We start from the raw sequence: 21,148 nt of genomic DNA, 5'->3' as shown, positions 1-21,148 counted from the left end.
TAGAAAATAAATATCGGTATGAAAATATCACAAATCATTAATAAAGGGAAGAGAAAAGGCCGAAAATGGGTTGCTGGTTACAAGTATCCTACGAAACTTAATGGAGTTGAATTAGTTACCGAGATTAGATAGAAGCATTTTACGGCTTGACAAAAATCAAAAAATGAAATAATCGGTGCAGTAAAATAGATATATAGTATCATGTCCATCTACATTTTCCAAGCTCAGCCAGCTAGTTCAGGAGCTATACAGGAAAACAGGTTTCAACTGCATACCCTTCCAAGTAAGCTCCAACTTAAATCTGATATTGCCCGAGGTTATATTGTTCCTTTCATTAACAAGAAAGCTTTGATTTGCATTGAATGACAGAAACGCAAACAGAAATATTGATGAGCTGAAGTATGGGTATGATGGTCTAATCGAGTGTTTATAATAAAAATACCATAAACGAGGGAGCAGATGGGAAAATTAAGAGGGCTTCTCGTAGGAATTCTGCTCTCTGAAGTCTGAAATTGCACTTCGTATCATATCAGACACATGGGGCTGGACAAACATGTGAGTGCTGTCCAAAATATGAATGATGAACTTCTGTGATGCCGGTAGCGAAGCATTCAAATTGATGATGAATTGTGCCATAGGTATGTCACTACAATATAAACATGACAAGCGTTCTTCAGTAACAAAGTTAAGAGCAAGGCAAGGTGAAACTAAACAAAAGCCTCCACCACGAGCATGAAATATATGCATCTCTAAATGCAATACACCTGCCTGGCCATTCCATTACAAGCAACGAATGACTTCAAATTATAAAATTGATAACAATCACATACAAGCCCAAGAGTGAATGGCTAGAGATGTATTCACCAGTAAACAATTCCTCAATTTCCCGGGCTGAAAAGGTTTTAAGCTAATGAGATATTTACCAGGATATGAACAACCCTTTAGTGGCATTAACCATCTTGTAGGAGTCTGGAATCTGAACTGCAAGAAAAGTTACAGGGATCTGAAAGCTAGCACATTTTCTGGGACTGATATAATACCATAAACAAATGCAAAAACATCAGGCCGAGAAAAAAGAGCCAAAACAACAAAAAGAATAAGAATCTTATTGTTGGTTTCTACGGAAACCCATGGACCAAAACACGGATTTTCAAATAATTGCTTCACCACCAGAGAGAACATAATTGAATAACAGAGATTTCACATTCAATTACATCAGAAAGCCACCATGTTGGACTTTGTTTAGCATTTTTTTTTCTATTTTTTTTTTTAAAGATGTAATCAATTACGATACCAATAACCAAAGAAAGGGAGAGAGAGGACGTTTTTGACGGAGTCGGAGATTCAGAGGCTGCTGCCGTCGTCAAGAAAGAGAGTGGCTTTGATCGGATTTAGATGACGTTGCCCCCAAGACTGCTGCTCTCTCCGTTTCAAGGAGCGGTCCGGCTAACACTCTTGACATTAGGCAGTGGATCCGTGGGCTTTGCTCTGATTTGTATCCAATTAGTGAGGTAACACGTAGGTGGATTATGATTCGGGAAAACTTTTTCTACTGTAAAAAAAAATAAATAAATAAGGTGATGATGATATATATATGTGTGTATTTTTTTTAAAAAAAAAAGATTAGAGCTAGATGATTGATACGAATGGATTTAATTTGATTAAGTTAATAATATAATTATACAAAATCAACAGTAATAAAAAATAATAATAACTAATTGATAAAAATAAATCTTTGTCAACACTATACAATAAAATTTAAATAAAAATAAAATAACCTTGTTAAGAGAAATTAATTGTTGAATGATTAAATGAAAAAAATTAATTTTAAAAAAGACTAAAAAAATTTAACTCGAGTCAGCATACTAAATTTATAATTTAGTTAAGAGACTAAAATAACTTTGTATAAATAAATTAAATAAAAAAATAAAAATTAACTCTCAAAAGCTAAATGATAAAAAATAAAATTAAAAAAATTAATTAATAAAATATAAAAAATAAAACCTCAAGTTAACATGGATTAATTTGACTAATCTATGACCTATAATATGAGATTGAGAGAATCTCAAAGAAAAAAAAATAGAAAAAAATCATAAAACTCAAGATCCAATAACTTAATGTTGGATGATGAAATTAAAAAAAATTAATTTAAAAAAAATAAAGTCAAATCAAACTAATTTTCAAAACTCATGAGTTGAGTCATGAGATTAAGATTGCTCTATAAAAAACATTACAAAGCAAAATTCTTAATCATCCAAATATCAAAGGATAACTGTTTTTAAAAAAATTAAAAAAATAATAAAGACTAAATTTAGTATAAAAACTAAATAAAAAATAAGGGATAAAATTAAGAAATAAAAAAATAAAAAAATAATAATTAAAATAATAAGGACCAAAATCAATAGAAAAAATTAAATGAAATCAAATTTTGAGGAATGAAATTGAAAACAAAATTAATTTTAAAAGGCATTAAAAGCAAAATAAATAGTAATAAAAATAAAAATTGATATAAATACAAATTGACAAAATATATTTGATTTTTAAACAAAAAAATACAAAACCTAAAAATAAAAATAAAAAAGGATGAGAAGAAAACTAATTTATTGGAGCCCAACTATTGCGTTATCATGTACATGTACCTGTATATCAAAAGAGAGAAGATGACATTTGGTTATCAAAAGATACCTTACATGTTGAGTGAAGAGCACATATATCTTCCACTCGTTAAAACACCAAATTAATGTTAATCAACTTAATTATAAATAAAACAAATGATGAAAAATACAAAGAAAACCCTAAAGACTGCTTCATTTTTTATTTTGTTTTGCTTCTAAGTATAATTTAATTATTTTATTATGCTTTTAAAACACAAAAATTTGAAAAAGTCTCTAGTCATTAATTAAATAAATTTTACTTTCAAAAATAATTTTTTATTTTACTATATTTTAAAAATATAAAAAAATTAAGTTGCCTCCAATTAATTTTGTAATGAACAATGGTCCTTGAAAAGAAACCTTAATACAATAGTCAAGCCATTGATTCTTGTTGAGAATTATAAATTTATAATTATATTGTTTTAATTCACAGTACAACGTGTCTGGTTGTATCGTGAAAGTGATAACTGCACATGAGGTACCTATTCTAGGTTGCTTTTCTTAATGGAGACCAACTACACTATATATGATTAATTAAATCCTTTTAGAGTCTGTTTCATTAACAAAATGTACCCTTCACCTATATTTGTTTTTTGAAAAATAATTTTTAAAAAATAATTTTTCAAATTTTTTTTGTATTTGTTTATCATTAGAAAAGTTAGTTAATGAAAAACATTTTTCGGTCAACAAAAAACACTTTTCAGTCAACGAAAAACACTTTCTGGTCAACGGAAAACACTTTCTAGTCAACAAAAATATTTTTTAGTCAAAAAACATTTTGCTTAATTTTCAGGAAAGTGTTTTCCTTTTTAGCTGTGTTTGTTTTCCGAAAAATGATTTCCGGGAAAACACTTTCCAAACTTTCTTGTGTTTGTTTGCTGTTAGGAAAGTTAATAAACGGAAAACACTTTCCAGTCAAAGGAAAATTTGGCTTGATTTTCAAAAAAGTGTTTTCCTGAAAAATTTGGAAGGAAAACACTTTTCAGAAGTTGTGAAAAGTTTAGAAATGTCATTATTTGCTGATTATATCAAATTTGATCCTCAAACTTTTGATTGCTATATATATTTTGTTTTGAATATTTATTTTTCAATTTCATTTCTTAAAATTTAATTTTTATATTTACTTTGGTCCTCATTTTTATAATTGTTATTTGCTTTTCTCCTATTATTTTTTTATTGAAATTTTTTTCTATCAAATTTGGTTCTCGTTCTTTTGATTGTTATTTATTTTATTTGAAATACTTTATGAAATGTTAATTATTATTATTTTAATTTCTTCATCTTTTTTTTTTAGATTTGATCTTTATTATTTTGATTATTATTTATTTTATTTGAGATAATTTATGAAATTTTTTTTTTCAATTTCATTATTATTCAACTTTTTAATTTGTAAGATTTATTCCTTATTATTTTAATAAACTTGAGAAAAATAAAATATTAATAAATTATTTTTCAGTTCATTTTCCATAACATAACCAAATACTGGAAAGTATTTTCCAGTTCATTTTCCATAATACTACCAAATATCGGAAAATACTTTACTTTTCTGGAATTTATTTTCTCCAGAATTCACTTTCCCCAGAATTCATTTTCTAAAAGAAACAACTTTCGTGCAAACAAACAAGCCGAAGATTGAGAAGAGAAGATATATTAATATTGATTGAGCCACACCTAACTTCACAAACGCTAAATATGTTAATTAAAATTTCCTTGACATGCAAAATGAGAAACTACAACGTCACATGAAAAACTAAAAAAATAATATTTTAGAATTAATTAAAATTGAGAAAATAGAAGTAGAAATTAAAAACATAAGAATGAGTTCCCTCACAGAATCACTGTCGAAACTGATCATAAAATGACTTAGGATTTGGGAATTGAATGGTTCCCAGGTGTAACGATGAGGCCAAACGTTGGATTGCTTGAAAGATAATGAGAAGGCCAAATTACTCATGTCGTGTTGTTACAGCAGGAACCGACGACAACAGGTTTTTAGATATATATATATACAGACTAGTTTGATTCCGGTGAGGCTGCGATTTGGCCTGGTAAACTTGTTGGACCATATACTTGTTTTCAGTAAATCCTAGTAGCAAGTTAACCGTTATATTTTTCTTATTTTACTTGTATTTAATTACATATAAAAATATTTCAATGAATTCAACCCTCTGTGGTGTTACATATTCAACTTATTTTATCTTTTTAAATGTTTCAATAATTTATAATCTAACTGAATTATAAATTTTTTCAACCATAAATAGAATTATAAATCTTTTCAACCATAAATAGTACTGTTAAGTTTTTAGTATTGTTAAATTTTTAAATTTCTCATTAAAATATAAAATTTATTATCTTTTTTTTTTTAAGAAGCTAAGTACATTTTATAGGTACAAATGAGCTAATAAAAACTAGACTATTTAAGGCTTTTATAAAAAGTACACGCTCTGACTCGAATTTGAGAGTTGCTGTGCAGATCTCAAACTCTTTATCATCACACCAAATCCCTTGAAAACCTTAAAACTTATTATCATGAGTAGAGTAGTTTAATACTACACCATCAAACTTTTTATTAAAATAAATAATAGGTTGCTTCTCCTATATCAAAACAAATTCAATATTTATTCTTGAGGTATTTATTCAATTTTAAAATTTCTTGTAAGTTAGGTAAAAAAATAAATTAACAAAAAAATACAGTTTGTATATATTGCTATTGAAAAACATTACTTTTGTAGCTTGTTGCTATTCCGAATAACAATATCCAATAAAAATATTAAATAGGCAAGAGAGAAGGGATCAAATGAGAGAGAAAAGAAAAAAATATTGGAGACATACCGAAATTCAAATTATAACATCATTAGTGTCATCATGAAAAGTCACCAATAATGATCTGAATGGGTCATACTTGTTGCCAAATATAAGTGAGCATCCTTATCCTTTGAACGATAAGTATGGTCCACTTGGTTATGGTTGGTCATTTTTTTTAATGTAGTTAAATTTATTTCATCGAGATTTTTTTTATGTTTCTAACATCTCCAAAGTTTTTTCTTTTTTTTTTTCTCTCTATTTGCCTACATATTTAATATTTGTTATTGAATGCCACTATTTTGAATAACAGTAAGCTATAAAAAATATATTTTTCAATCATGGCATATACAAATTATACTATTTCACTAATTATTTTTTTAATTAGGCTATTTTGCCAACATCTTTTTTAAAATTTATTGTAATGATTTTATTTTTTTAAATTCAGTCAAAGTCTTCTCATTGGACGAACTTTGATTTATATGGATAAAAGATAAATAATAATTTTAAAATGACATGTTTTCTAAAGCCCTTATTAATAAACAACATGCTATTCATCATCACCAGGGCAAATCAAAACCTTAGAAGACATGTCATTCTTATTCGGGGTTTTTAGATAACATGTCATTTGAGTTTTAAGGCTAAAGTTCAAGTTTCTAGATATCACGTCGTCTTTTTATATATTAAATGACTTGTTTTTTTCTTATCCAATCAATTCTTAATTTTATCAATTTTTAATTTAACTCTATTTTTAGAAGCTCTTGCAATTACACCTTCGGTGTTTTTAATTTAAACATTCAAAGTTCAATATTTGTTACAAAATGGTTATTAGTTTTTGAATGGTTTAATTTGATCTTCAATTAGCTATTTAACTTTAGATTTGTTTTACTTCCCCCTTCTAGTCAATTAAGACCCTCAACTTTCAGTGCCTATTACACTCCAATCCCTAGATTATTAATTCTTTCAATTTTAGCCAATTTGATTTCTAAACTTAATTTTTCTTTCAATTAATTCCTAGATTAAATCAATTAAGCCCTTCCAAGTTTCTACCTCTTTTAGTTAGGTCATTGGCTCTCAAGTTTATGAAATTTTGCCCCAATCTTCAATTTTTTCTTTAATTAGGCTGTCAGCTAACCAAATTGGACTCCTAAAATTTACCACTTTATTTCTTTTGGTCCTCAATCATCCAATCTATACCATCTTGACCAATTTCAATCTATTTTTTCCATTTTTCTTTTAGTAGGCACCAATTTGCATGCCCACATTGATTTCTAACTAGCTCAACTTGAATTTTTGCCTATTTATGACCTAAAAATCATTTTTTTAATAGAAATTTTGATTTAAATAATTTTTTTGGGTTTTCTGAAAGAAAATAAAAGCTTGAAAAAATTTTAGGGACCCGAAATTAGATGATGACAAGAAAAAATTTTAAAAAATATATAATGAACATAACATAAATCCCAATTCTAAAACATATCCAAAAATCAAAATTGAAAGGTGCAACTCCATTCTCGCCAACCACTTTGAGGAGTTTCAGCGTTGAAAAGTAAATAACAGTCAAAGCCCAAAATCATTCAAAACGTAATGTTTGATAAAAATTTGGGGTGAAATTGGAGGTATTGGGACAGAATAGAAGTGGAGGTGGCGAGTAGGGAAAAGGAATTCGGTGTAGAGTTGGGACTTTTAGGGTTAAAAAGAATTGGCAATGTTGAAAGGAGAATTTGAATTGAAATAAATTTTACACATGATATCATGGTTTTCGAAGCTGATTTTTATTTAATTATATAATAACTAAAATAAATAATCATGAGAATTTAAAATATTTAAATTATAAAAAATAGTATTTATTAAGTTAAAGTCTTCTTTCCTTGTTTATGTATTTGTTTATTTGATGAAAAATATCTTTTTATTATTCACAATGTAATTACTTAACAAACAAATTTAAAATAATAAAAATAAGTATTTATAAGAATTTCAATAATTAAATAAAGGTGAAAATTTTCATTTCCAACTCCCATTTTCTTATTTATTTATTTATTTATAAAAATATAAATTTTTATGGGTCACTTTTAAAACAAACTTATCTTTATCTAAGACACAAGTTTCAAACAAAACAATTATATCTTCATAATTTCTTGTATGTTAGTTTTTTTTTTTTAACAAGGAGAAAATAACAGTGTAATTGTTAGTTTTTTTTTTTTCAATGAAAGTTGTAATATCATGATAATTTTCCCAAAAAGAATAATAATTGAGATAAGTTAATTATAAGTTTGAACAAAAAAGAAATAACAAAAAAAATGATTTTCTTGGTTTTTTTTTTTTGATAATCCGAATATTTGGATCAATTTACACGCACTACAATTAATTTTTGGCTCACTAAATACTCTATAAATTCAAGGAATATGTAAAACACTACAAAAATAATAATTATACATAAAAAAATCAAACCTAAACACAAAAAAAAAAACAAGTCTCTTTTTTACTGGAACACAAACTCAAGTGCAATTACTTTGGTTCTTAAAAAGTCATGCGGAGTGTCTTACCTTGACTGGCATGCAATCATGTTCCACGGTTTAAAAAAATATATATATATAAAAGAAGTATTTTATATTTATACTATCACATTGAGACAGCACAAGAAATTGCTAAAATTAATTGATCTTAAACTTCTATTTACATTTGATGATACTATAATTTTATTATTATTTTTATTAATGATTTTCATTGATCAAAAGAACTCGAAGGGCAAAGCCAACAGCCACGTCAATTGGATTGCTACAAACAGAATGAAATCTTCAAACTCTGCAGATCGACTGCCATTACCATGAACCCTATTGTTTCGCTCTTTCCACATCCCATAAACACTTGCATTCCAAGAAAGCCGCAAAATAAAAGATGGAAAACATTTCTGTATGTTGCACTGCCCATGCAAACGCAGACCTCTAACCATCCACATTCCTACTAATGCCACATTTTTGTAGTTCTGTAAACCATACTACTTTAGAGTATTCACATTCAAGACACAAATGGTCCCTGGTTTTGTCACTGTTACTGCACAAGGCACTGGTTGTATCGATCAATCTGCCATGCTGATATTGTCTAATATCTGTAGAAAATCTGTCCTAATACTTCAAGCCATGAGATGAAGCTGTGTCTAGGGACGTGATGTGGTCCCCAGACCAGCTTATGCAATCTAATTTACTGCCCTTCAACCTTGAGAAATCCCAAGCACTTCGAACAGAGTATTTTCCATCTGAACCAATCTTTTCATATAACATTATCTCGTCAGCTGATCAGTCTGAAAAAATAGTCCTACAAACAGCACTACTAACATCAGCCATATAATCAGACATCACAGTAGGCCATGCCCAATTATTGGCACGGATAACACCAGCCACTTTCGCAACAGTAGAGGGTCCAGTATGATGTAAAATTCTCAGGCCGTATTCCTTCACCAAAAGCCCGAAAGGATGTCAAGAATCTATCCCAACATGTGTCTTCTTCCCATTCCCAAGCACATGATCCATTTGAACCCACACAATCCCTCTTCCCATTCCCAAGCACATGATCCATTTGACCCCACACAATCCCTACAGCCACATGGGATTTTCAGGATTCAGATACCTTTTCCTTTCAACTTAAAAGCATGAATCCAAGCTCTCGTTGAGAACCTGTTTGCAAGATAAATACTCCACAAACTTCCGAGCACACAAGTATTATTCCACTCTATAATCATAGTCCAAGACCTCCTTCCTGGTTTGGAAGAGTTACAACCCTCCATGCAACTTTAGCACCATTAGTTGACCATTCCTGTCCTTTCCAAAGAAAAGCATTACAAAGCTTCTCAATGCATTTAATCAGTTGCAAAGGCAGAATGAAAATAGAACACCAATAGTTCTGGATACTAAAAATGACACGTGAAATTAATGCAGTCTTCCTGCAAAAGACTTTTTTTTTATGCCCAGTGCAACCCTGATGAAAATCTCTCAAGCACGGACTTACAATCATCAACGTTTAATCTTCCTGTGATCAAAGGAACTCCAAGATACCTTATAGACAATTTGCCAATTTAAACCCACACACACCTCGCAAATCGTTCGAGAGAGAAGAAGAAAAGTCAGCACTGAAAAATTCTTTTTTCTAAGGATTGCATTTAAGGCCTGATACCATGTTAATGCCTGCAAAGAGCTGATTACACCCTGAACAGTAGAAGCACAACCAGCAGCGAAAATCAACGGATCATCGGCAAAGCAAAGATGGGTAGGACTAATTTTCTTGCATTTTGGATGATAAGGAATAATTCAAGAGAACCCAGCATCATTAAGAATGCAAGATAGGATCTCCATAGCAATAACCAGTAGGTCAGGGAAGACAGGTCCACCTGTCTACGCCCCCTTCTTCCATCAAAATAACCAGAGACCACCATTAATGGAAAATCATCTGCCCTCATAACGTTAGGAGAAAGCCCCAATTAACCGAATCAAAGGCTTTCATAATGTCCACCTTCAGAGCACAACCTTGAGAAATTCCAAATATTCCTTACCCTTCATAATTTCTTAATCCAATTAAAATATGGCTCCAATTTTCCAAACTTGAATAAATGCGGTTGGATGCAAGCTAGTTAGAGAAGGCATGAATCTTTGAAATGCATTTACAGATTGTGGAGCTACAAGAAATAGGTTCAAAGTCAGCAACCCTGTTTACATTTTGCAATTTTGGAACAAGTTACTCGCGACGGAATTGACTGCTTTCAAAGGGTTCCGACTGGAAACGAAACTCAGAACCGCATCAAATAACATCCTGTCCCACAGTACTCCAAGCTTTTTTGAAGAGATCGGCTGAACATCCATCTGGCCCAGCAGCCTTGCTGCCATTCAGAGAGAATATCGTGATTTTGACTTTTTCAGGGGTCACTGGAGCAATTATAGAACACTGTTGCGACCAATTCAGTAATCGACGCTACCCCCACTTAACAAGGCGAAAGCTAAACAAATCAAATTCAAGCTGAACTCGAGTTGCTTCCAGCATCTTGAAGAAGGCCACTTAAAACCACATCAATTCATTGAAAGGGTTTTCTTACAACTGTTTTATTTTCAAGATATGTTCCAAGAACTGAATTGAACTTCATCTTGTCACCAAGGAAGAATATTCAAACAAAAAAAAGTAAAATAAAAATAAGAAACCAGCAGAAAGCCACAGAATCATATGACTTGGCCAAAAGAAGTGGAACCTCAAATGTTATTCAATACATCAACAGCATTCTAAATAATCTTACAATCATGGAACTGGAACTATATCAGTTACAACATGCCCTTTATTTTGCACAAGGGAGCAGTTTATGGTATTCTGTATCTCCAATGTCTCGCTAAAGCAGGTAATGATCCCAACTAATCATAATCACTGTCTTCCAAGGCGGTCAAAATCATCCTGTAAACAAAGAGTAAAACAATCTTGCTTTAGTTGTTTCACTAACGATTACAATACCTTAAAGGTAGAAGCAATATAGCAATTTCACCCACCAGAAAATCGAAAGAAATAGGAGAACAATGAGATAGCCTAGTTTGAAAAGTCGTTGTTTCTTTTCCCAGTTGAGCATGTTGAATATCTCAGTCACATCTACCAAATGCTGTCTTTGTGTGTAACTAATCAAAAGAATGAAAAAGTTAGAAGAAGCAAATCATATCATCTTCTATCACATGCAGCCAGCAAAGTACAAGCTTAGCATATTCCTAAGATGAGATCTCTACAGTAAAATGAACTGATTTGCATAACGATCCCTTTATGTAATGCATGAGATCGCTTCTATCAGCAAGATAAACAAGAGTGTGTTAACGCTAACTATATAAGAAATCAATTCAACTTGTCTGGAAGATCAGGGAAGATCCTGACCCGCCATCCCCAAAACTCAGAAACCATAGCTTGAGAACCTCACAATGGCAACACAGAGTGTAATACAGGCATGTCACCTCAACGAATTATAAAATATATGATAACATCATTATGATTTAACTTCTTATAAGTGTTCAAGGTTAAGATGAGAGACAAGCAATCATTACTGCATCCATTGTGAGTACTGGCAGAATTTTGGACTAGTCTATCTCTAATACGGACATGGCTGGATTATATAAGTGACTGTGTAGATAGATTGACAAACGTGAAATAAACATAGAGCAAGACTCAAAAACTGTGTGAAGCTCATGATACCCTCAGCTTCATCGGGATACAAATATGTTGTTTTCCCCATTTGTTTGCTGGAAAGTAGTTTTCTTTTGGAAAGTGAATTCCGGAAAAGTAAATTACTTTATGATGTTTGGTAGTGTAATGGAAAATAAGTTGGAAAACAGTTTCCAGTGTTTGATTATGTCATGAAAAATAAGCTGGAAAATAACTTATTAATATTTTATTTTTCTCAAGTTCATTAAAATAATAAGGAACAAATCTTACAAATTAAATAGTTGAATGAGAATGAAATTGAAAAAAAAATATAATTTCATAAATTATCTCAAATAAAATAAAAAAGAATCAAAATAATGGAGATCAAATCTAAAAAATAAAAAAAATAAAAGATGAAGAAATTAAAATAATAATAATCAACATTTCATAAATTATTTCAAATAAAATAAGTAACAATAAAAAAAATAAGGACTAAGCTTGATAGATAAAAAATTTCAATAAAAAAATGATAAGAAAAAAGCAAATAGCAATTATAAAAATAAGGACCAAAGTTAATATAAAAATTAAATTTTAAGAGATAAAATTGAAAAATAAATATTTAAAACAAAATATATATAGTAATCAAAAGTTTAAAGATCAAATTTAATATAATTAGCAAATAATGACATTTCTAAATTTTTCACAACTTCCAGAAAGTGTTTTCAGCCTAAATTTTCCAGGAAAACACTTTCCTGAAAACCAAACTAAATTTTCCTTTCACTGGAAAGTGTTTTCCATTGACCAACTTTCTTAACGGTAAACAAATATAAGAAAGTTTAAAAAGTGATTTCCCGGAAATCACTTTCTGGAAAACAAACACAGCCATAAAGGAAAATACTTTCCTGAAAACCAAGTCAAATTTTTCTTTGACTAAAAAGTATTTTTCATTGACCGGAAAGTGTTTTTCATTAACTAACTTTTCTAATGACAAACAAACACGGGAAGATTTGGAAAGTGATTTCTCGAAAACTACTTTTCGAGAAACAAACATGGCCTTAATATGAGTTCATGGCTCCAAACATGGAACCTCAAGTGTAAGCAGAAATCAAGGCTGTAATTCTAAAGCATTGAAGCCTTCTAAAACCGTAGGTATCCAACTACTTTGATTGGATATTCTGAAGTAAATCTCGTGCTTCTCTCTAACAATCCATCAAATAATCAACTCAACCAATCATAAAAGCACGGATTGAGCAGCAATTCGTTGAAATTATCCTATTCACACTGCATTGATGAAATGGTACCCTTTTCACTGGTAAGCAATAAATGTATAGTCTTAACACAGTAGACCTCCCTTCCTCTTAAAAGCGTACATCTCTACCTTTCTCCCATAGACAGATAAACAACAATTTTCAGATGCGGGAAAAGTATAATTCTGCACAACAAAGAAGAAGATAAAACTTACAGCCTCACATTGTAATAAAGGTATGGAATACACAAAAGTGACATGCACCAGTGCCCTGTAATGAGAAAAAATAAGCACAAAACCCCTTCTGTTATATACTCTGGCAAAATCACTTTATTTATCCGAGATGAGGAATCATAAGGATTGATGTAATCAAACTCCAGATCTGCTAAGGCCATAAGCTGCAGCAAAATTCTTCAAAATGTCAAAATCCATATGTCATACACCTCAATTCACACAAGCGAACAAATGATGGACTAATCCATACATGGAGCAATTCCCACGCATTTTTCTTCGAATTTGTTTAGCAATCAATCATCGTCTAAAATCAACTTACTTTTTACAATTACCCCACTAAAAAGCAGAGGCTTTTTATTTATTTATTAAATCAGTCTTCAGTATATTATTATCCACAGAAAACAATAAATACCAGACCTAATCAAGTTGGAAAGTGAATTGATCAAAACCAAACACACAAACAAGCAAACAACCCATCAGCATTAAGTGGACGACAAGCTGACAAATTTAGCTATGCAGCTACCCTGTAAAAAAGCAATTAAAATCCCAGTCGAAATTTAACATTACTAAGTACCCAATAAGCACTCAAAATCAAAGAAAAGAGAAGTCTAATTTTCTCAATTTAGAAACAACTAACATTAAAAAAAAATCACCAAATTTATTAACAAGTAAAGGGGTTCGAAGAATGACCTGGAAGATGACAATAACAAGAAGAGCAATAAGAATGAAGAAGGCTATCAGCCATACAAAAAGATCTCCCATGCTCCTTCCTTACCCTCCCTGCTCTAATGTTTTACTCTCTCTCTTCTCCCTTAAGTACTCTGCTTCGTTAGCTCAGAAAGAGGTAGAGATGGGTGCTTATTAATCACTCTGGCACGCACGGGGGCTTTGGTTTTCCTTCTGTCTGAAATGCCACAATTCTTTTCTTGTTCGGTTTTCCTTCGATTTACATAGTTAAGGATTCTAAGTTATGAGTTATGATAATTACCTAAAACCCCATTCCGTCCTTTAAAGGTAACAAGACTCTTTCAGGAATTAAAAAAAAACGGCCTGGGGACATTTTTGTCTATTCGTGAGTGTTCACTGTCTTTTTAAAATTAACGGGGGTATACGGTCACTTGTGCTACCCACATGGATACAGATGAGCATCAAAGAGGACAATGATGGAATAGATTTCTTTCATGTTTATTTTGATGTAAAATGGTTAAAATAAAACTTGTTTAGAGAAATTGTAAAAAGAAACACATGACTCTTTAGAGGGGTCTCAGCCAAAAGGACTAAAGGAAACGGTTTGGTTTATGATAATTGAGTTGATGTGTTTTAATGTCTCCTGGTTGATTTGTGTTCGAATTAATATTAGAATTGAAAAAATTCGAGAGGAAGGAACTTGGTTTTTAGCCAAAACCTTTATTTTTTAGCCAAGAAAATATAATTAATTGAAGTTGATTACTCATCCATAGAAATAGATCCATAGAAATAGAGGCTAACGATACCAAGATGATTAGTATTAACATATATTAATAGGAAAATAAATATATTGAATTCAACTCAATTAGTTGTTTATGGAAATGAAAGCTAATGATACAAGGTGATTGATATTGACATATTCTTTATCAATTAATTATTAATGAGATGAAAGCTAATCATATCAATATAGTTAATAATAGTATCATTGTGCTATCCACATGAATGCAGGCTAAAGATTTGATTTTTAAGAAAGGACCAAAAAAGGTTAAAGGGTGTTGAAAATTAGTGATATTGATAATAAATTACACCTTGTGATAGCTATTTAAACTATAGTATTCAAACTTGATGGATATTTGATCAGGTTTTAATATAAAAATTCATACTGTTTTAGATTGGATTTGAATAGTTAATTCAAGCTTAAATATGGATAATATAAAACTCCATCCATAAATATTCATCTCCATCCAAAAAGAATTTGTAAGAAAATAAAATAAGGATACAAGGATGAAAAAAAGGGATCTTGATTTATGTTAGAGCCAAGTAGATAATGTGATGCTATTGAACGCCAACAAAGACAGGATCTTGGTGTCATTTCCAGCAAACCAAGACCTTCCAAAGCTGAAGCGTCCTTCTCACAATTTTGCCAAATTTGCTAGCAAAGAATTCCTGAAGTAAGAATGGAGGGCATGGAATTGGTGGTGGTGGTGGTGGTGGCTCTCCCAGAAACTGTTTCTGCAATGGAAGAAGCTGAGCCTCCATTACTTCTACGATTGCGGCTGCTGCTTCTGAGATAGAAGCTTCTGCTACCAACATCCCCAACCAATTCTGATTTATCTAAACCTGTTGACACCGAGAAGCATAATTGATAACTTCTTAGAAAGGTAATAGGATAACATGACAGAAAGTTATTGAAAAACAAAAGGCAACTTGTAAATATTAAGATTGTTGTATCGAATCTAGTAACAAAATCAAGGCGTATTAGCTGAATAAAAAAGAAATCAGCAAAACAACACTATCCCTTGGCGAATGACAAGGAACATCTCTTCACTGAAATCCTAAGAAAAACGCAAAATCAGAATTACTAATAACTAGATGGAAAGTCCAAACCTTGACTTACTTCGAAGGCTGAAATAGGAATGATGCAATTCACATGTTGATGCTGCATTCTTGTCAAGTTTTGGGGTTCGCCCTTCTTCACTGTACTTGTCTACCACAAGCTTAATTGTGTCCTCCACATTAGATCCCAATTTAATCATGGTCCTAACTGGCCCTGGACTCCCTTCTACTGTTACAGTAATCACTACCTCTGCATCCTGCTTGCATCCCTACAGTCCAAGTTTTGTATCAATATAGCATAGACTATTCATGAATGAAATTCCTGAATTCAGTAAAATTGTGTCCAAATTGAGGGTTGATTCACCATACTTCAACAATGTATTAGTAAGGGACTAATTAAGTGGGGAAAAAAATAAAACTTCTGGTACCTGATCAAGACTGGAGCGAGGAGAGAAATTAGTGGGCACGATCAAAGAAGGAGACGAAGCAAGAACATCTGTACAAGTATGAGGCCTTAACAAAACACCACCATCACTCTCGTACAGTAAGCTGCTGCTCCTCTGTTTCTGCTGATCAACACTCTCTTCAGTACGGCTCCCCCCACACCATCATGGACTCTGAGGACCATCGCTTCAAAAACTTTACAGGCTTGGAGTGCTTCACCGATCGCCATGGTGATGGGGCCGGTCTACTTGGAGATGGAGATAGGTGTGGTGGCCTGATCTTCCGTCCACCGTTCTCCGGAGCTCTACGCCGGACATCCCTCTTTGGCATATATGTGGTGTGTGTGTGTGTGTGTGTGTGTGTGTGTGTTGATTACGTACGATTAAAACAATGATAAAATTACAAGTTTTAGTTATGGTTTTTTAACATGAGAGTGGAGAGGTAGAGGTTGTGTGAAGATAGTGAGGGAAAGGAAGGTAGGACGGTGGAAAGCTAGTTATCGTTTGAGTGACGATGGAGGAAACTAGTATATTAATTGTACTTGCTTGCCTCTGCGTTTTTTTTTTTAAAGAAAAACTCATAAAAAAAAATATAGATTTTGCTATTTTGGTGCTGAAAACATGGTCAAGGCCATTCTAAATATTGAAAAAAGTGTAATTTATCCGCATGGAGGTTAGAAATTTATCGCATATATTATATATCAAACTCTCAATTTGAGTGCTAAATATAAAATAACATGTTTCTTTTAGAAAAACTTCCTTTTTTATTATTAATATAAATATTCAGACTAACTTATATCATCATATTAATAACTATAAACTTTAAATTTAAAATTATATAAAAATAATAATAATTTCAAGCTCTTACCACTTAATCATCTATTTAAAAAAGCTCTTCTATTTAATGGCTCCGGCCCCTCATGATAGTTAATGTCACCTGAAAAACAAGATTCGCAACAGACATGAAATCTTTCCTAACGGGAAAAGGAGAACTAGCAACCACCCCCTAATTTCCTAACGGTAACATATCAGAAATCTCTTACAAGCTCTCTGAGATCTTGTAATCTAAGATTAAACAATTTTTGCTACGACTTCTGCATATGTATGCAGTGTTTATACCAAAAAAGAAAATTAATTTGAACTCTCATATCTTCTCTGTTCTTTGTTTTTTTTCCTTCATGTAAATCGTGTTGGACTAAAATAAGGATACAGCCCTGTAGCATAGGGCAAACAGTTTATCTAGCATTGGCTAAGTATGCTCGCACAAAGGGTACCAAGAAAAGTGCTCATAATTAGCTCTCTTAAATCAGTAATTATTTGGATGCGATCGTTTTTATGGGATTAAACCTTGATGCATATACTTAAAATAACCTAAACTAACAGAGGTGCTAAGAAAAGTTATATAGTTTCCCTGTTGGTTTAGACACTACATACTGAATAATACTTATTGTTTATTAAGAAATATAGTAGAGTTAGCGTATCTAAACAATCTAAAATTATTTTAAAAAATTAATTTAAAAAAATAAAAAAAAAATAACAAAACAATGGTTTAATGCCAAACAGACCCTTAATTTTCCTGCCCATTTCCATTTATTCTCTACATTAAAAAAGATTTTCCCGTATCTGTGGCGCCATGGTCCTTTTCATCTCTTCTCCATCTCAGGGCAACATTGATTCTGACAGGCATTAATCCTCTAATGCTGCCGAGAACAAGGCGGGCAAAACTCCTCCTGTTGCAGAATGGGAAAGCCGACCATCACAGGTTACAAATTAAGTCCTTTTCTTCGAAACATTATCCAGAATAATATAAAATAAAAGAATATTATAACCTGATTTTTTTATAATTTAATATAATTATACTTCTACTGGTGATACAAGATTTTGTTTTTTGGGACATGTTTGTTTTGGTCTCTCCATTCTGCTACTTTTTCCAACAACATTAAAATACTAACTTCTCTATTCCAACAAGGTAGAGAAAAGAAATGATTTATTCGGAGAAAATCAGTGCACCTTGTGCGGACAAAGAATTAACCAAAGGATAAAGAAAACATGGGCATTTAATCATGCCGCTGTTCTTGAACCATCCATAAAGTGGACATGTTTACAGACATTATATGACCTTGCCATGCTGAGTATGATCCACTGGAAAATAAGAACATCCCAGCCCACAATTTCAGGATAATGAAGCTGGGAAAATATTCTTCTGCCAATCAACTTTATCCTTCATATCGTACCAGAATTTGTCTTTTCCAAGTCAATCTTAGCCTTCATAATATCAGAATTGGCCTCCCTGATGAAGCCTTGAGGCATTTTAAAACTCGAAGCAGATTCATGATAAACGAATTTGCCATCCCAAAACTAGATTTGGAGCAGGGGGGGTCTATGATTTCCGAGGTCTCACAGACTAGCATCTGATCATTCAATTATCAAAGGGTTACGTTGATTCTATCTAACTACACCCTGATAACTTGGACAGTTGCTTCTCTTTCCACAACTTCCTCAATCTCCTGACATCAACCCACCTTCCAGCAGAGGAATGAATGTTGGCAAGAAGAGAGCAGTTGCATTAGGCTCCAAATCAAAACGACGCTGAGCTGCAATTTCTGCAAACTCAACATTGTTATGCACGCTGCAGGCAAGCAGCAAAGTCCCTCAAGCCCTAGAATGAGGCTGCATTGGCATACTCTTTATCAGCTCACATGCCTCTTGTAATCTTCCAGCTCTCCCTAAAAGAGTGACCATGATTGCATAATGATCAACTGAAGGTACAGGTCATGGTCCTTCATGGAACTAAAGAATCGGTAGCCCTCTTCAACCAGACCAGCATGGTTACATGCCTGTAAATAGCCCTGGAAAGGTAGCTAAATTCAGACGAGTTTGGGTGTCCACCATCATTTCCAACAACTTGATTGTATCAGCAACCTTTCCATTCATGCAACAACCCGGGATCATTGCACTATAAACAACTGCAACCTTCTTATTTAGGCCATGAAATAGATCATATGCCTTTTCAACACTCCCACACTCTGCATATAGGTAATGCAAAGCAGTAACCAACGGGTCATCAATATCTGTTCCAATATCATTTACACATGACTAGCCATGACGCAATTCTCCTGTCCCCTAGTTGTAAACAAGCTGTTACAACACTTACTAAAGTCAATCTGACCTGGCCGAATATTTGCATAAGCTTTACCCATCTCGCTAAACAACTGAAGGGCCTTCTTCGGTTGGCTATTCTGAGCAAAGCAAGATATCACGGCATTAAACGTAAGCAGATCCTTCTTAGCTATCCGATAAAACAACATCTCCACATTTTGAGCACCCAACAATCATTGTGATCCAGGAAACAGTCTCTTTGGGGCATTGCATCAAAGAATCTCCGTGCTGATTCTATGATCCCAAAATCAACGTATGCACTAATGAATGCATCCCAAGAAAATAGTTTTTCTCTGGCATCTGTTGAAACAAAACAATGCGCGGTCCATGTCCTCTATTTTTGCATACCCTGATATCATTGAATTCCAGGATATGATATCTTTCCTTGGAATCTGGTCAAACACCCACTGAACCTCTAGTAAATCCCCACATTTCAGATGCCCCGATAAAATTGAATTCCATGAGACTACATTCTTCCCCGCCAGCTCATCAAAAACCTTCTGTGCAGTGCTCATATCACCCATTTTTACATATAAATCCACAAGGGCTGTTTGAGCATAAACACAGCTAGAGAGTCATATTTATAACTTTGAGCGTGGATCAATATGCCAACCATCTTGTAAAAGGTCCTAGCATACGCCATTAAGCAGAGGATACATCAAATGCGCTTGACACAACCCTTATCTCCGCATCTGAGCACAGGGATTAATGGCTTCCTTGAATTAGCCTTGCTGCGAGAAATATCTAACAATGCAACCCCATGTGAATGGATCTAGAAGTCGCAAATGGTCAAGGATATTATGGACATATTGATCAATTCTTCTATGGTAATTACAAGCAGACTGGAGGATTTGACGAACTAAGAGAGGCTCCAGGTTATTAAGACCATTGATGATGCATGCATGCATGACTTTGTTTTGTCTGGCTGGCAGTCGGATAATTATTCAATATCGTCGTCAGTTTGGCAGGCAGCATCTACATGGCAAGGTTGAACAATCCAGAACGAATCTCATGTTATCGAACCAGTTGGTTGTAAATTCTTCGTTTCTATTCAACGAGAAAACTTGGTTTAAGCTTGCCTCGTAATCAGCATATCTTGAGGTGAAGAAATGGCATCAAAAAAAAAAAAAACGAGGGAACTCAAGCCTTCCACTCCACACAACCATACCACACTGATGGATGATTGGCATAATACCCACAAAGGATAAAAGACGATAAGGTCAAATGTATTATAGAACAGAAATTCAATCCTTCAAGCTATTAACCTGAACAGAGAGCAGTCCCACTGGTAACCCAAACCTGAAACAAGAAAACCAAATCATCCAGCTTACTTTTACAGAACTTCAAAGGAACCCATAACACTAAAAGAGCTCAAATTCTTCACTGTGCTTGCCTTCATTTAATAGAATCTCCAGCGAATCGCTCGAGTAAACTAAATAGCGACCAGAGAACTAAATTAAAAATAAAATACATTCATTTCTTCATCAGGCATACCAGCAAGCAAGATACCCGGTAAGAAATGACTAAGCTTTGAGCTTTCAGCCTCGACCCCCAAAAAAAAAAATGTCCCTTAACATCAAGTGAATTAATACTAACGAAATTATACCTGAATTGAATATCACGCCATTTCCATTATCTGGGCTTTCGCTTTAACTTCTTAATGACCTTCCTGCCTCTGCCTCGTCTCCCAGAAATAGCCATTACTTATTGGTAATTATGATCTTTTACTATTAAAAAACAATGGTTTATATATAAAGTATAAAAAATCATAAATCAAACCGACTCCAAATGAAATCTTAAACTTATTTTAAACTAAAAACATCCTAAAAATCTCTATTAAATCATTTTCTAGCTTCGAACATCATTCTTAAAAATCATAAATTAAACTGAATAAAAAATAAAATCAATAGGTTTCCATCTTAAAAAGAACTTAT

The 21,148-nt window shown here is 32.5% G+C and overlaps 1 protein-coding gene, 2 long non-coding RNA genes and 1 pseudogene across 4 annotated transcripts; all 4 read right to left on the bottom strand.

The window, feature by feature from the left end:
- Positions 1 to 155: 155 nt before the first annotated feature.
- Positions 156 to 1,520, bottom strand: LOC105128941 (uncharacterized). Of its 2 annotated transcripts, none has more exons than XR_842975.1 (3): positions 1,324 to 1,520; positions 924 to 1,028; positions 156 to 646 (listed from the first exon to the last, which is right to left on the bottom strand). It is a non-coding gene; the product is annotated as an uncharacterized LOC105128941 (long non-coding RNA). The 2 variants fall into 2 exon arrangements; XR_842974.1 differs by having other exon boundaries at positions 924 to 981; positions 1,324 to 1,509.
- An 8,973-nt stretch (positions 1,521 to 10,493) lies between these two features.
- LOC105128940 (protein cornichon homolog 4-like) lies at positions 10,494 to 14,051 on the bottom strand. Its single transcript, XM_011030800.1, has 4 exons — positions 13,780 to 14,051; positions 13,072 to 13,253; positions 10,976 to 11,098; positions 10,494 to 10,883 (listed from the first exon to the last, which is right to left on the bottom strand). Exons 1-4 carry the CDS (start codon positions 13,849 to 13,851, stop codon positions 10,844 to 10,846), a joined length of 417 nt encoding a protein of 138 aa, XP_011029102.1. The 5' UTR covers positions 13,852 to 14,051; the 3' UTR covers positions 10,494 to 10,843.
- Positions 14,052 to 15,061: 1,010 nt separating this feature from the next.
- LOC105128939 (uncharacterized) lies at positions 15,062 to 16,427 on the bottom strand. Its single transcript, XR_842973.1, has 3 exons — positions 16,041 to 16,427; positions 15,674 to 15,881; positions 15,062 to 15,396 (listed from the first exon to the last, which is right to left on the bottom strand). It is a non-coding gene; the product is annotated as an uncharacterized LOC105128939 (long non-coding RNA).
- A 1,584-nt stretch (positions 16,428 to 18,011) lies between these two features.
- LOC105129117 (pentatricopeptide repeat-containing protein At4g22760-like) lies at positions 18,012 to 20,915 on the bottom strand (annotated as a pseudogene).
- Positions 20,916 to 21,148: the final 233 nt, after the last annotated feature.

Source organism: Populus euphratica, unplaced genomic scaffold, assembly GCF_000495115.2.
Source record: "Populus euphratica unplaced genomic scaffold, PopEup_1.0 scaffold48.1, whole genome shotgun sequence".
Taxonomy (NCBI): Eukaryota; Viridiplantae; Streptophyta; class Magnoliopsida; order Malpighiales; family Salicaceae; genus Populus; species Populus euphratica.
Note: the sequence above shows the minus strand (reverse complement) of the source record. Positions and strands in the feature narration are given on the sequence as shown.

Excerpts from the sequence above, each read along its gene's own strand:
- LOC105128940 (XM_011030800.1), bottom strand. The coding sequence starts at position 13,851 with ATGGGAGATCTTTTTGTATGGCTGATAGCCTTCTTCATTCTTATTGCT. Across the intron at positions 11,099-13,071 it reads CTTTATTACAATGTGAGGCT|TTACACACAAAGACAGCATT; the intron begins GTAAGTTTTATC and ends TCTTTTGATTAG. Across the intron at positions 10,884-10,975 it reads CTATTTCTTTCGATTTTCTG|GATGATTTTGACCGCCTTGG; the intron begins GTGGGTGAAATT and ends CTTTGTTTACAG.